The 15,733-nt window shown below is 40.6% G+C and overlaps 2 protein-coding genes across 4 annotated transcripts in view; one reads left to right on the top strand and one right to left on the bottom strand.

Moving 5' to 3' along the window:
• Positions 1-391: 391 nt before the first annotated feature.
• Positions 392-880, bottom strand: LOC116627189 (60S ribosomal protein L12-like). The gene is made up of 2 exons (XM_032396908.1): positions 757-880; positions 392-675 (listed from the first exon to the last, which is right to left on the bottom strand). Exons 1-2 carry the CDS (start codon positions 878-880, stop codon positions 392-394), a joined length of 408 nt encoding a protein of 135 aa, XP_032252799.1.
• A 4,624-nt stretch (positions 881-5,504) lies between these two features.
• The window catches only part of ZCCHC7 (zinc finger CCHC-type containing 7), a 248,998-nt gene continuing 238,769 nt past the window's right edge, over positions 5,505-15,733 (top strand). For 2 of the 3 annotated variants that reach the window (XM_032396839.1, XM_032396837.1), the window contains exons 1-2: positions 5,505-5,590; positions 10,526-11,156. In XM_032396839.1, coding sequence (XP_032252730.1) covers positions 10,547-11,156 — 610 coding nt within the window. In that variant the 5' untranslated portion in view covers positions 5,505-5,590; positions 10,526-10,546. Of the gene's footprint in view, positions 5,595-10,525; positions 11,157-15,733 lie in introns of all 3 variants that reach the window. The other variant, XM_032396838.1, reaches the window with a different exon arrangement.

Genomic DNA, 15,733 nt, shown 5'->3' with positions numbered 1-15,733 from the left:
GAGATCTTTCTATGTCAGTATATACAGATCCATCTCATTCTTTCAAAAGCAGCATAGCTTTTTTTTCTTTTGTAAGATTTTATTTATTTATTTGAGAGAGAGAAAGTGAGAGAAAGAGAGAGAGCACGGGGCACTGGGAGAGGGGGAGAGTGGAGGGAGAAGCAGCCCTCTGAGCGGGGAGCCTGGCTCAGGGCTTGATCCTAGGACTCTGGGATCACCATCTGAGCTGAAGGCAGACACTTAACTGACTAAGCCACCCAGGTGCCTCCAAAAGCAGCATAGCGTTTTAAAAAACAGTATAGATGTATCCTTGTTTATTTTAGTCCCTATTCTTTTTTTTCCTGGTCATCAAATGATCCACTATTGAAATATTTTCCTTTGTAGTTTTTAACTAGCTGGGCATTCCACTGTAACCACTGTTGATGTCATCTATGATGTCATGAGGGTGGTGGCCACCAACATTGCAGCCCACAGATTGGGCAGTCCCCAGGATCTCTTTAATGGTTCCAGAGAGTTCTCTGGCTAAAGATCGGTGCTGCATCTGTCGGGCAATGTTGACAATCTCATCAAAAGTGATATTTCCACTGTGCTTAATGGTTTTCTGCTTCTTTCTGTCTCCTGGCGGTTCCTTGAGGGTTTTGATAATCAGGGCAGAGGCAGAAGCTACCACTTCAACTTAGGCCTCTCTGTTCTGAATGGTCTGTTTCATTGTAATCCTCAGGCCCTTCCCATCACTAGCTGCCTTGATGACATCACCGACCTTTTTTGGAGACAGCCTTGGGGAGATCTTGAGAGCCAGGGCAGATGTGACATTATCTTTCCCACCAGTGTACCTCAGGTATTTGACTTTGATCCCTCTGGGGTCGAACTTAGGTGGCATGGTGGAGGTGGCTGGTGTTGGATGAACCCGAATTTGGGAAGACCGAAGACAGTTGCACCTTTGCCTCCTCTGAGCAGAAGCCAAAAATATTTTATTCCCTACTGATGAATATTTATGTTGTTTCCATTTTTTCTATCACAAACAATCTTTGTATATACATTTAAAGACATAGCTAATTTATAATTTTGGTACTTCAAATAGCTCCCCTCAAAGGCTTTTCCAATTTGTACTCCGATCTACTGTGTATGAGATTGTTTGCATTTTTCTGATATTAGTGATGTTGAACACCTCTTACCATAGTTCATGGCTGTTCAGATTTCTTTCGTGAATTGCCTGTTAGTGTTCTTTGCTGTTAGAATGCTGAATTCTGCCCTTGTCGTTTTTTTTTAACTGACCACTTATTTGGCCTTCCCCTTTGCAGAGGGAGGCTTTCTCCACTTCTAGGCATCCAGCTGCTCCTTCCACTGTTGTCCCACAACATTGTTCATACTGCACCCAGGCCTTCATTAAGCAGGCATTCCATACAAATCCACTCATTCCACAAGTGTTCTTTGTGAGCCTACTGTGTGCACGGCCTTGGGCTGGGTGCTGGGTGTAGAGATAGCAGTAGGTCATCATAGTCTCCACCCTCAAACAGTTTAGTTTTGAGAGGCAGCTATGGGCGTAGAAAAGAGCATGGGTTTTGGATTCAGACAAGACTTGGGCTTGAATCCCAGCTGTGTGATTTAGAGCAAGTCACATGACCTTACCAAGTCGCAATTTCCATAGTAGTAAAATGTGTTAACACCTCCCTTACAAAGGGAGGATGGGAGAGAGGACAGTGTATCTGAAGGGGCAAGCAAGGGCCTCTTACATAGTAGGATCTCAGTGAATGAATACTCATTTAAAGGCAACTGTTAAGAGGTCAAAATGATTAGTTAGTTCTCAGGGGTACTAGGTATTACCTATAAACTGGACTAAAAGAAAGGAGGTAGCTCCTCCCTCTGCAATGGGGCGGGGAGGGGGGTAAAGATGAGTAATATGTGACATTCCCCCAGACCCTGCTACAGTATATCCCCATCTTGTCTGCCCTCTGCAGCAGACTTCTGCTTTGTCTTGGACCCTCACCCCAATTCAGCTGCTCACTGTTGATGTAGTACTGCCCACCGTCTTGGGGGAAAACAGGTGCTTCCTTCCTCAAATAAATGGGCTCTTCAGAACATTCTCTGTAAGAAAGGCTTCAGGGTACTTTGCATACTGCTACCCCTGATCTCAAGAAGTGTGGACTAGAGACTGTGGGTGGTGGAAACAGAACTACTATGTGTTTGTGTGCCTTAGGACTCAGAGACTTGAATTATAGACATAGCTCTGCCTCTGGTTTGTGACTCTTGGCATGTCTCTTCCTTTCTTGGCTTCAGTTTCCCCATTACTGCAATAGAAGACTGTATCTCATGATTTCTAAAAGCTATCTAAATGAGAACTCACCTTGTAAAGGCAAAAGGTGTGTGTATATATACTACTCTCCTTAGTCACAAATCTCTGTACCCATCTCTCTCTCCTTTTTTTTTTTTCCTTAAGATTTTATTTATTTAGGGATGCCTGGGTGGCTCAGTCAGTTGAGCATCCGCCTTCGGCTCAGGTCATGATCCCTTTTTAAAAAAATATTTTATTTATTTATTTGAGAGAGAGTGCAAGCACATGAACTTGGCGGGGGGGTGGGGGGTGGGGACGAGGCACAGAGGGAGAAGGAGAAGCAGACTCCCTGCTGAGCAGGGATTCTGATGTGGGACTCAATCCCAGGACCCTGAGATTATGATCTGAGCCGAAGGCAGACGCTTAACCAACTGAGCCACCCAGGTGCCCCTATACCTGGTCTTAATGTCGTGGAGCACAACACTGCATTCCACTTATCTGAGGTCATGACATGGTTTCCACACTGGTCTGACAGCTGGTGGATCCACACTTAGTTCTTGGTTTCCTAGAGACTATGGGGAGTTAGTTTGCCTTCATTTCTTTAACACCTTTAGTGAGTGCTTGCTATCTGCCAAGTACTATGTTAGCGGTAAAGATACAAATAAAAATGTCAAGGCTTCTGCCTTCAGGGAGTTCACAATCCAGCTGGGAGACAACTGTAAGGCAGGCACAATACAATTGCCTTGACGGAGGTTTGTCCAAAGTGTAGCATAGCCCAGGGCAAGGAATACCTGTTCTTTCTGGCTGACTTGGAAGGTCTTCCTGAAGACCCAGAGCTGGAGCACAGTAGGGTAAGTTGGGGCATATTAGAAAGACAGAGAGAAGGGAAGTGGGAGGCAGTGGGAATGCCTTCTGCAAAGGCACAGATGTGGGAGAGCATAGTGTCTTTTGGCAACTGCCCAGGATTCAGCATGGTGGTGTATAGGGAGGAAGAAGTCAGCTCATGAAGTGCCCTTTATGCCATCCAAAGGATTACAGGACTTATGACATAACCTAAAGAGGGTAACTGAAGCATTTTGAGCATGGTAAAGTAGTAAATCTTTGTTGAATGCATGAGTAATAGTAGGAGGATTGGGTACAGTAATTAGGAGCATTTCCTAACCTTGTGGCCTGGGGCAAGTTACTTAACCTCTGAATCTGTTTCCTTTTTTGTGAAATGAGAATTTAAAATCAACCTCAAGGGTCACCTGGCTGGCTCAGTAGATAGAGTGTGCGACTCTTGATCTTGGGGTTTTGAGTTCGAGCACCATGTTGGGTTTACAGATTACTTGTAAATAAATAAATAAATAAATAAATAAATAAATAATAAAAATCAACCTCAAAAGGTTAAAATTTAAAAGGTTTATATATAATACACTTATTGAGTAAGACTGGCACTTGATATAAGCTTACCACATTATTTTTTTAGAGATAATTTTTGTTCTACACCATACATATTACCTAAACAATTTAGGAATCTCTGTGACCCATTTCTTTCTTTCTTTCTTTTTTTAAGATTTTATTTATTAATTTGGGAGAGTGAGCACACGGGCAGGGGAGGGAGTGGCAGAGGGAGAGGGAGAATGTCAAGCAGACTCCTGCTGAGCTCGGAGCCCCATGCGGAGCTCAACATCAGGGACGTTGAGATCAGGACCTGACCTGAAACCAAGAGTCAGAAGCTCAACTGACTGTGCCACGCAGGCGCCCCTCTGTGACCCATTTCTAAGCCTGTTTCCTCTTCTGCAAAATGGTTCCTCCAATTTTACCATTTCATTGTAACCTGTAACATTGTAACACTTACCATAGTGTTGATTAAAATTTCTAATTATTTTCTGGGCCATACTTTTAGGCTATATCCAAATTGTATTTTGTTTTCCCAGCTAGACTCAGGCCTAGGAGACCAGAGACTAAAAAATTTACCACTATATCCACAGTTGCTAAAACTGCCTCTTGACAGACACTCATAAAATGTTGGCGAGAAGAACCAATGTCAAGCTTATCTTTCAGGACTGTTGCCAAGGATCCATGAACTGATAAAGTGCTTTGTCATTATGTAAAGTTGTACAGATGGATTTTTTTTTAAAGATTTGATTTATTTATTTATCTGACAGAGAGAGACACAGCAAGAGAGGGAACACAAGCAGGGGGAGTAGGAGAGGGAGAAGCAGGCTTCCCGTGGAGCAGGGAGCCCGATGCAGGGCTTGATCCCAAGACCCTGGGATCATGCCCTGAGCTGAAGGCAGATGCTTAACGACTGAGCCACCCAGGCACCCCACAGATGGATTTATTATTACTAAGTATTGAAATAAGGTGTGAGAAGAGGAACAGAAGCCAGAGGCTTGCAACACAATCTTGTAGCCTCTGGAGGCTTCCAAAGGACAAGTATTAACTTCTATCTTTAGCAAGTGTGCAGCTCTTCATGGGTGCCTAGCTGGCTGGGTTGGTAGAGCAAGTGACTTACTCCCAGTGAGCTCAAGACCCAGCTCAAGACCCAGGTTGAGACTAGAGATTACTTAAAAAAAAAAAAAAAAGAGTGCAGCTCTTCAAGGTTCCCAAAGAGTTAAATCTATTGCTTCGCATTCTAGGAAAAAGCCAGAATCGCCCCAGTGCAAATTAAATTCAACTTCAAACTAGAGGTGGAAGGACCTGCCTAAGGTCACCTAGCGCTAGATGCCAGGCTTTGTCAAGAGGTTTCTAAGTGGTTTATGTGCCCCTGTGGGCTGGGCAAGGCGCCTCCAGACCCTGGACTCCTACCCTACTTTGGTCTCAGTTCGCCTCCCACGCCACGTGGCACAAAAAGGGTGCCCCAGAAGTCAAGCGAGGAGGAGGCGGAGCCCATTCGGAAACCCGCTCAAAGGCATCCTGGGAAATGTAGTTTTCCTCGTGGACACAGAAAGGGTGTGCGCTCTCCCCTGGTTTTACCTACTGAGTAGCATTTCCTGCGTGCAAGTCATTCAAACTAAGTGTTCCCCATTATAGATGCAGCCTAGGTATCTTTGAAAGAAGCCATGAAGGGGAAGGGGCAAAGCAAAGAAGGCAAACCAAAATATTGTTAGCGGGGAAGAGAAAGGGTTAACAGTTATTACGCACGCGCACAGAGGACCCGCAGGGTGGGCGGGGACGGAAGACTACTCCCGGGAACTGTGTTTTCCCCGGAAGTGCCTTCCCTCCTCCCGGGTCCGCGCGGACGCGGTTTCCTTACCTCATTTGTCCTCGCCCCTCCCCGTCCCTCTCCGCGTTTTGGTTCCTGGTTGGTGCTTCCTGGTCGCAGCCGCGGCAGTGAGTATGTGTGACGGACCCCCAGCCGCCCGCGGCCGGGGGACCCCTGTCCGCCCTCTGTCTCTCCCGCTGGGCTGTGGCACTAGCGCGTGTCCCCTCGCCGGCCTCCGTGTCCCTCGTCTTGCCCCAGCTCAGGGCAGGGTGCAGCTCGTGGCCCCTCAGTCGTGTTCTGCCTCACGCGGCTCGGCTGACCGGCTGGGGTGTTCGCTTCTCCCTACCTGGCCAAGGGCGAGGTCGTGATTCAAAAAACTCTGGGCGCTCATGGCCTCGGTGGGGGTGGCGTTTCTGCCTGTTTTACCTTCTCCCCTCCCCCAATTCCCCTGTTTTTTGAGGGGGGGAAGCCGGTCAGCCCGTTAGACGCATAGGTCCTGCCTCCCTGAAGGAGCCCGGCCTGTGAGGACCGGACAGTCCCAACTCCAGCCTCTGCTGTCAGAAGCAACAGCTACAGCTGTGGGACCAGAAAAATTTAGGGAGTTGTGCCCCTTCCCCCATGTAAAACAGGGAGACTTGGACTGTGTTCACTAAGATTTGCTTTATCCCTCACATCCTGTGAGCCCGCAGTTCCAACTTTAAGAACTGCAGGTGCTGTGGGAAAACTGGCTGGGAATCAGCAGGCCTCGGCTCTAGTCGTGGCTCCACTGACTCGCTGGTGACTCTAGAAATTTCATGTTTAGGTTGAATTTACCTCTGTTTCAGATCACAGGAGATCTTTAGGTTCAGTGAATAAGTAAGTTTCTCAGAGCCTGTTTCTCTAGGAGAGCGTGCAGTTTAGTGACTCTTTCGGGTCCCTTCCAAAGCTCTTGACTTTGTGTCTTGAGTACTTCGGCTGTCAACATCCAAAGACTTTGAAGTGGGCTGTGTGTATATTTTAGACAGCATTAGGCTTTGGAGACAGTTCAGTATTGCTGTTTTCCAGAATCTGGGGGTAGGGAGTGAAATGAGGATTATAAAATAGCCACAAGGCTGAGGTACTGTGTAGTTAAAGGAAGAGGGGGCTGAGAAAGGTGAAGGAAGTGTTTTGAGATAGGATTTGTTATCTTTAAGAGACTATGTATGCTAAGAACAGCTGGACTTGTCTGAATAAATTTAGCATAATTTTCTCCCACCAATATCTTATATTCTGTCTTCCTTTTTCTTTGTGTGTGTGAGCGTTGTTTCACACATTTGGATTCCCTACCACAGTCAGATTTGCCTCAAAGTGAAAATTATATTTGAAGAATGGACAGAAATTTTAATACTAGACTCTATAGTGTTCCAAATCTGTCACTGTCAGGATAGCTCACTAAGAGTATGTCAGAAATTTTAAGTTGAAAATCAACTATTAATCAGTTTCCAGTGAGCATTGAACTTAAAATCAAGCTGTAAATTTGATTTAAATCTTTTTTTTTTTTTCTTTCTCTTTAAAGATTTTATTTATTTATTTGAGAGAGGAATGAGATAGAGACAGAGAGAGCATGAGAGGGGGGAGCGTCAGAGGGAGAAGCAGACTTCCTGCTGAGCAGGGAGCCCGATGTGGGACTCGATCCCGGGACTCCAGGATCATGACCTGAGCTGAAGGCAGTCGCTTAACCAACTGAGCCACCCAGGCGCCCTGATTTAAATCTTGAGATGGATACCTGTGTCATCAAGAAGAAACATTTAGGCTAAAAGTTCTTTGAAGGGAAATAAGAGCAAGAGGTCTGGAATGACCAGTTGGTAGACTGTTAGAGCAGAAGTATTGGCTTTAAAAATAGTGTAGTAAAATCTGAAAGCTTAAATAAGCCTTAAGTTGTATAGTTTAAAAATTTTTAGTGAATGAAAAAAAAACAAACTACTCCCACTTTTGAATGGTGAAAGCCTTTGCAGTTATTCTCTATAGCTGTTTTATATTTGTTAAGCCACTTTAATCTTACAGATAAATTTCATTCTCAAGCTGGTGTTGTAGGTTCATATATAAGAATCATCTTTTTTTGGTCATGGGATTGCTATACTCTGAGTATCAACTTGCAAGGTTCTTGGATAGGAAACTGACAAATTCAGATGTATGCTTTTTCTTTCAATTAAAGTACTTCTTTCATAGTTTTTACACTTCACTGGGAAGTGAAATGGATATTTTTGAGGTAAATTTAGGTGTTAGAGCCAACACAAATACAGCTTTGAAGGAAGTTTTTTGAATTTTTATTTGAAAGTATTTTGAAAAATTGAAAAAAAAAATCTTAGTGAACACTTGGCTGAGAGCCTGCGAAATTTGAATCTGTCCTACCTATGTTCTTAATCAGCTGCATAACCTTGGATAGGCTTCCTTACCTCTTTGGACTTTAATTTCCTTATGTGAAAATTGAGGAGGTAGTGTGAGATAATCAGAAAGGTCTCTTTGAGACTAAAATTTTGTGGCTCTCATAGGGACCTCATGTTATCCAGTAAGTATGCTTGAGAATTGTGTATAATGATTAAAAAGCTGAGGAAGTCTTCTGGTTCAAGACATATATTTATTTCATATTTGTCCTGCGAGTATACACTTAAAAAAATTTAAATGCATTTGAATGTAATTAAAGTAGTAACATAACCATAAACCAAAATAGCCTCAGGCAAACCTTAACCCTGGCATACATAAGCTACATAAAGAGAAGAGCATTATGCTGAGCACAGTTTTCAAGTACAGAAGGTACAAAATCCTCTTAAAGGCCATAGGGGCTAAATTGTTAAATTCATTTTCTACATTTCAAGGAAAGAGATAAACCCCTAGACCCAAGGAAGTCAGTTTTTATTATATTTCTGTAGTTTATTTTTGGCATACATTCACAGGTGTGCCCATGGCTCTTTTCTTAATCCCTTTCCTTTGGGATGGCTCCAAGAGTAGTACAAATTTGTAACTCTGTAATTTAGCTCTTTTTATTTTTTCTGGGCTGCACTGGAATTATGTTATTTATGTTTTATCAGTATGGATCCAGTGAGGATTTTGAAGGAAGTATAATTCCTTTGACTTCTTTTAGAATTAATTTACCTATTAAATAAAAAGGAAAGAATTCATCTTTTATTTGAATTCCTCTGAGGCTAACATTTCAATATAAACTGATAAATGCTATGAGCATTATTATTCAGACAGCCACATTTAAGTTGTGTGACAACAACAGCATAGCAACCTGAAGGACAGTGTAAGAATGGAACAGGTGTATTGTAGCTTTTAGAAGAAAAGGGCATTAAAAGTTGGTTTCTTTTCCCCCCACCTTTATTGAGATATAATTGACAAATATCATTGTGTAAGTTTAAGGTGTACATCATCATGATTTGAAATATGAAATGACTACCACATTTAGATCAGTTAACACATCCATCACCTCACCTGTTTTCTTCCTCTTTTTCCTTTTTTTACCCCCACTCTCTTAGCAGATTTCAAGTATACAATACAGTATTGTTAACTCAGAATGTAATTATCATTTTTACTCCCAGCTTTATTGAGGTATGATTGACATAGAACACTTTGTAAGTTTAAGGTGTATGACAAAAGGTGGTTTTCTTTATTTCTGTAAACAACAACAAAAAACTCCAGCATAATGGTAGTGCATTTTTGGTTCTTGTTCATTTGGTTCTTGGAGTCAGCTGGTTGTATTATCAAAACTACCATCAGAACACCCTGACATTTTGGGCAGAGAATTGGTAAACTAAGAACAGCTAGTCTTTCTAAATTATATTTGTATAGCTATAAAGGAAGTGGAAAGAGTAAATTGTCATTGTTAATTATTCTATAGGCCGTCCATGATTTTTGAACAAACATGAGTATTTTTCCAGAGCTCTCATTTTGATCAATATTATATCAGTACCTAATTGAAACATCTTCTGTGTAGATTTTTGGTTGATGATATGAGAATAGTTGGAATAGTTGGAGACAACTGTGAAATTCATCCCACCATAATTTCCATATTTTAGGCACATACTAGATTTATTAGGGCTGAAGAGCAAATGCTAGATGATAGTGTTCATTTATTTATTTATTCATTAATTCAACAGACATTTATGGAAGTCCTGCTAAATACCAGTTACTCTGCTTGGCTTTGGGAATCTATTGTTTAACAAAGTGCATATAGTTTCTGCTCTCCTGGGGTTTGTGATTTGCTTTTGTGAGACATTTACATTGAATTAGTAATTAGAACTGTAGTGTTTTGAAATGTAAAGTACTATAAAAGGAACACAATTTAGTCTGGTCGGTCAAGGGAAGCAAGAAAAGGGATGTTTAAGCTGAGTTGAAGATTTAATATGCCCACAGTAGGAAAGTAAAGTGCTCCTATAGCTAGAAGTTTTGCCACAGTTTTAGGTCCTTAGTATGTTTTTCGTACACATCTTTATTGCTAGTACAAAAGTAAACCAAGGTTTATCAGATATTTTTGTGTATTCTTTAGTCAAGGATAAAAAGGCCATGAAATTAATTTTTTAATTGAGAATAAAAATCTGCACTAAAACAGTAATCATGATGATTGTTTCCTGTAGTGGATTTTAGTCAAAGTTGAAGTAATATTTGTATGTGAGAATGCCTACCTGGAAAGATGAGATGCAGAACCAGAACCAGGGAAGAGATGATGGAATAATGAGAATGACTTGAACTATTCTTGTGATTTTTAACATTTTAGAGAAAAAATTGGTGTCTGAAGCAGTGAGTGGATCAACCTGTCTTTCCTTTCTAGCATACCTGCAAAATATGGTATTTCCATTAATAACTATAACTAAATTTATTGGTAGTAATTTTCATTTGGAAGGGGTGGGCATTATTAGAGCAGGTCATAACAGGATTTAGAAATCCTTGAAAAAAAGGTACCCTTAAGAGAAAAAGGTATTTTAATATGTCATTGAGAACATTGATGGCCTTCACAGAAGTTAGCTCTAAGGTGATACCGTTATGCACTAAACAGGCATGTTCTCAGCTTTTAAAATATATTCTTTGTATGATTTCCTCTTTTACAGCATCAAGGTTACTGACTTTCCATGATGTTTGGTGGTTATGAGACCATCGAAGCATATGAAGATGAGCTTTATCGTGAAGAGTCATCTAGTGAACTGAGTGTTGATAGTGAGGTGGAATTTCAGCTCTACAGCCAAGTTCATTATGCCCAAGATCTTGATAATATCATTAGAGAAGAAGAACATGAAGAGAAGAACTCTGGGAATTCTGAATCATCCAGTAGTAAACCAAATCAGAAGAACTTAATTATCCTTTCAGATAGTGAGGTCATCCAGCTATCAGATGGGTCAGAGGTCATCACTTTGTCTGATGAAGATAGTATTTACAGATGCAAAAGAAAGAATTTTAGAGTCCAAGCAAAAGAAAAGACCCGAGGTCCTCCTGCATCTCTTCATTCTAATAAGTTGACCGATAAGAAATGCAAGGGGAATATTGAGAAGCCTAAGCCTGAAGAGATACCAGGTACAATCCGAGAGGTCATGATTATAGAGGTCAGTTCAAGTGAAGAGGAAGAGAGCACCATTTCAGAAAGTGATAACGTGGAAAACTGGATGCTGCTGGGATGTGAAGTTGATGATAAAGATGATGATATCCTTCTCAATCTTGTGGGATGTGAAAACTCTGTAAATGAAGGTTAGTATCAAATTGGCCATTTTGAAAAGTAGTACCATCTTTAATAAGGAAGACTGCTTTTCCTAGACAAAAGACCAATAGGGTCTGCTCCATTTAATCCTCATCTTTGGTCTTGTTTTTTGGCTTGTTTCTCATGAGACTCTTACCAGTGGCTACTCTAATGGTGGTCTGTCTGAACATCAGAAAGAGTATGTCAGAATATCAAAGACACTCTGCTTCTACTGTAGCAAATTCATAGCTGCTTCTTCCTGTTTGGCCAGAGCCAGTTCTGGACGTGAAATCTTAGTCCCCTCTCTCTCTGCTTGGTATCACAGGTGAGTATTCCATCCATCTCTGACACTGGTCCTGTGCTCTCATTTGGCCAACTCTGTTGGGACTGCCTCTTCCTAAGTGATTTGCTTAGCCAAGAGTTAGCCAGGTAGCAAGCATGGGAAATGCTTGATATACTGAGGATATGGAATTAGTATTGAGATTTTAGGAACTCCACAGTCACTAAGATAGGAGGCTCTGAAGAGCTATAAGTCTACAGTAAACTGTTGGAGGAAATGCAAATTCTTAGAACCACATTATTCAAGGATTGAAATTTTGGTGTGAGCGTTGTCTTCTCTGTCTCATAGTCTTGATGCTTATTCCTTTAAAAACTCCCTTTAGTTTTTCTCCCTGTATGCCTAATGCCTGGTCTCTTGCAGTAGTTTCCTAAATGATCTTTTACATCTTCCCTGCATACTATGGTTAAACTAGTAGTCTTGAAATGCCCTTTTACTCGTGGTACTTAAATGTGCTCCAAAACCTTTAATAGTACCTACTTGTTCTCGGAGGAAATGATGATATTGAATGTAGGTCATGCTTTGGAGCCTCAATGATTGACAGACTTTTTTTTAAGGATACAAACTTTAGGTTTCCAGACCATAGGATTTCCTAACTACTTAAACTTTGCCCTTGTGGGAAAGCAGCCACAGTACCTAAGAAATGGGGTAGCTATTCCAACAAAATCTTATTCACAAAAACAGGTGGCTGGCTCAGTCTGTCATAGGACAATCCTGAGAAGTTGACAGCAAAAGGAAGAAAAGAAATAGAGTAGTAGCTAGGACACAGAGTGGAATCAAATGAAGTTTTATCAGAATAAGGTAGATCTGATAATGTTTTTAGGTAGATGGGGGGAAAAACTTTTGAAGGAGAGATTAAACCTGTTTGATGGATTGGGATGGTGGGGGCCAGTTAAGAGATGGGATCAGGTGTGTATGTCTGAATTAGTCTTAAAAGGGAAGAGACACACCATTAACTTCTAAATTATCAGATATTTATAGAGGTAGAGAAGAGAGAATAAATTCAGATGGGTTGTGGATGAGGGAATATATGAGGATATATGATATTTTGATTTTCTTAGGAAAATGAAAACAATTGGGAGTGGAAGTGGGCAGGGGTACTTAGAGGCTTAGAGTGTGGAAAGCTTGCTTAAGTGCAATGGGGAATACTTTTAGACAGTGGTTGCCAGTATTTTGAAGATGGCAGCCTTTTTAATTTCACAACAATTTGTGGGCTCCCACATGACTGTAGTTATATTTCTAGTATTTGTTAATTGAGAAAATGCATATTAGCTACTATTTTAGTATTCTCTTACATGACAGTGTTTTATTAACCACAACGTCTGTACATTTGAAAAATATTAATACATGTATATGTATATGTCTTTATATAATGCAAGCCTCTGGGCGCGCATTGTGGTCACTAATCATGCAGCTCCCCAGGAGTCTGAAGCTCATAGTTGGGAAATCATTGTGCCAACAAATCAATAATAGGATTACTTAGAAGTAGTATTCAGTGAAAATTGAAACAATATGAGCTTGTAATAAACTCACTTTGAAGGATTTCATAACATTTTCCAGTAATACTTGGCAGTCTGGAGCAAGATTATGGAAACCAAATGATCCAGGGTTAGGCATACCATTACAGAAGGTCCAGAAGGTCAAAAGCATTTAGCCCAGTCTTTCTCTAAATTGCCTTCTCCTGACATCACACCTAGTTTCATCAAACACTAATGTGTTCGTGATGATGGGCCACTTTTCTTGAACTCAAGTTTCCCATGTCCACCTTACTGATCTTTCCATTTGGATATCTTATTGTCATTTCAGATTTAACATACTAAAAGGTTTGATAAATTGAAATGAAAAGTTATTTTTCCACAGAAAGAGGAGCAGATTAACTGAGAAGTGATTAACAGTAGAACTAGGGTTTCTCAGGGCAAAATGAAAGAGATTGATGAGGGGTAGTGAGAATGGGGTAAAGGGTGGCTGAGCCATATGGAAATGAGGATTCTAGAAGAAAGGGAATGGTACTCAGGTATGTTTTATAGGAGTGAGGAAAAGAAGGTTGGTAATTAGGTATATAAAGAAATCTCTGGCAAACAATTTTAGTGTTTCATGTTACAAGTAGACAGTAAGAAGCATGATTGTTCTTGAACTGCATTTTTGGAGAAGGGGATATTTGTGTTTATTTTTATTGAGGTGAAATTAGCATAACACAAAATTAACCTTTTTAAAGTGTTCAATTTAGTGGTGTTTATAGTACATTTACAATGTTATGGAACCATCACGTCTATATGGTTCTAAAACATTTTTAGCACATCCAAAGGAAACCCTGCACCCATGGAATTCTTTATTCCTTCTTCTCCCAGACCCTGGCAACCACTGATCTGCTTTCTGTCTCTATGGATTTACCTATTCTGGATATTTCATGTAAATAGAATCATATAATATGTGACCTTTGTGTCTGACTTCTTTCACTTAGGATAATGTTTTGGAGGTTTATACATATTGTAGCGTGTGTCAGTACTTCATTCCTTTTCAAGGCTGTATAATATTCCATTGTATTGTTATACCACATTTTTATAGATATTCATCTATAGATGGACATTTGGGTTGTTTCCACCTTTTGGCTATTATGAATTGTGCTACTGTGAACATTCATGTATAGGTATTATTTGAATACCTATTTTGGGTATTACTTTGGGTATATACCTAAGAATAGAAGAGCTGGGATTTCTTTTTCTTTCTTTCTTTCTTTCTTTCTTTCTTTCTTTCTTTCTTTCTTTCTTTCTTTCTTTCTTCTTTCTTTCTTTCTCTTTCTTTTTCTTTCTCCTTTCTTTCTCTTTTTCTTTCTTTCTTTCTTTCTCTTCCTTTCTTTCTTCCTTCCTTCCCTCCCTCCCTCCCTCCCTCCCTTCCTCCCTTCCTTCTTGAAGATTTATTTATTTTAGTGAGAACATGAGTGGGGGGGGAGGGGGGAGAGAGAGAGAGAGGTGGACTCCCCCTGAGCTTGGAACCTGACCCAGGGCTCAATCCCACAATCCTGAGATCATGACCTGAGCTGAAGTCAAGAGTCGGTCGCTCAACTGACCAAGCCACCCAGGCGCCCCTAGTGTAGCTGGGATTTCTATGTTTCACTTTCTGAGGAACCACCAAAGTGTTTTCCACAGTGGCTACACCATTATATGTTCCCACAGTAATTTATGAGGGTTCCACTTAACTGCATTGTTTTTAACAATGACTTGTGATGTTGCATATTCTATTTTGATGTGCTGGTATGCTTTTTGTTATTTCTTACAGTTTTTTCTCTTAGTCTTTTGTTTTTTATACTTATTGCTTATGTTGGCTTATGTTTTTCTAGTATGGCTTTTATTTTATTTTTCTTGAGAGAGAGAGAGCAGGTAGGGAGGGGCAGAGGGAGAGAGAATCCCAAGCAGGCTCCATGCCCAGTGTGGAGCAGGACGTGGGACTCGACCCCGTGACCCTGAAATCACGACCAGAGCTGAAATCAAGAGTTGGACGCTCAACTGACTGAGCCACCCAGGTGCCCCTCTAGTATGGCTTTTTTTGCATCAAATTTTCCCTGTGTCTTTTCATCCACTTAAGAGTTTGTAAAGAAACTGATTCTTACAAGTATGTATTCTCTTAAACTTTAGAGTGTATATGTATATAAATGTATAACACCTTTTCTGCAACATTAGTAACATTAGTAATAAGTAACATTAGCAGTTAGATGCAAGACCTAAGTAATTCATAGTAATTTTTGATTCCTTACCTTCAGTGTATATTCCTCTTATACATATTGAAATTTATCCCTCTGCTCCTAGGATGTTTTTTTTTTGTACCAGCCAAATTTAAACAAATTGTGCAGTTTTGCAAATTAACTTGGTTGACTCTTATAAACTCTGACAGATATTCAAATGTATATCTCTTGTTTTATTTCCTTGATCTGCTAATACCATAATCCTATTTCTTTGCAGTTAATGAGCAATATATTCTGTACTGATGTTTATCTGAGTGTGCTGTTACTCTTTAACCATTATTATCCTGTTCATAAATAGCTCTGAGTTCAGTTTATATAATAGTCTTTATTTATTTATTTATTTATTTTTTAAAAGATTTTATTTAATTATTTGACACAGAGAGAGAGAGAGAGAGGAATCACAAGTAGGCAGAGTGGCAGGGAGCGGCAGAGGGAGAAGCAGGCTCCCCGCTGAGCAAGGAGCCTGATGTGGGACTTGATCCCAGGACCCTGGGATCATGACCCGAGCCGAA

Source organism: Phoca vitulina, unplaced genomic scaffold (genome assembly GCF_004348235.1).
Source record: "Phoca vitulina isolate PV1807 unplaced genomic scaffold, GSC_HSeal_1.0 scaffold94, whole genome shotgun sequence".
Classification (NCBI taxonomy): domain Eukaryota; kingdom Metazoa; phylum Chordata; class Mammalia; order Carnivora; family Phocidae; genus Phoca; species Phoca vitulina.
Note: the sequence above shows the minus strand (reverse complement) of the source record. Positions and strands in the feature narration are given on the sequence as shown.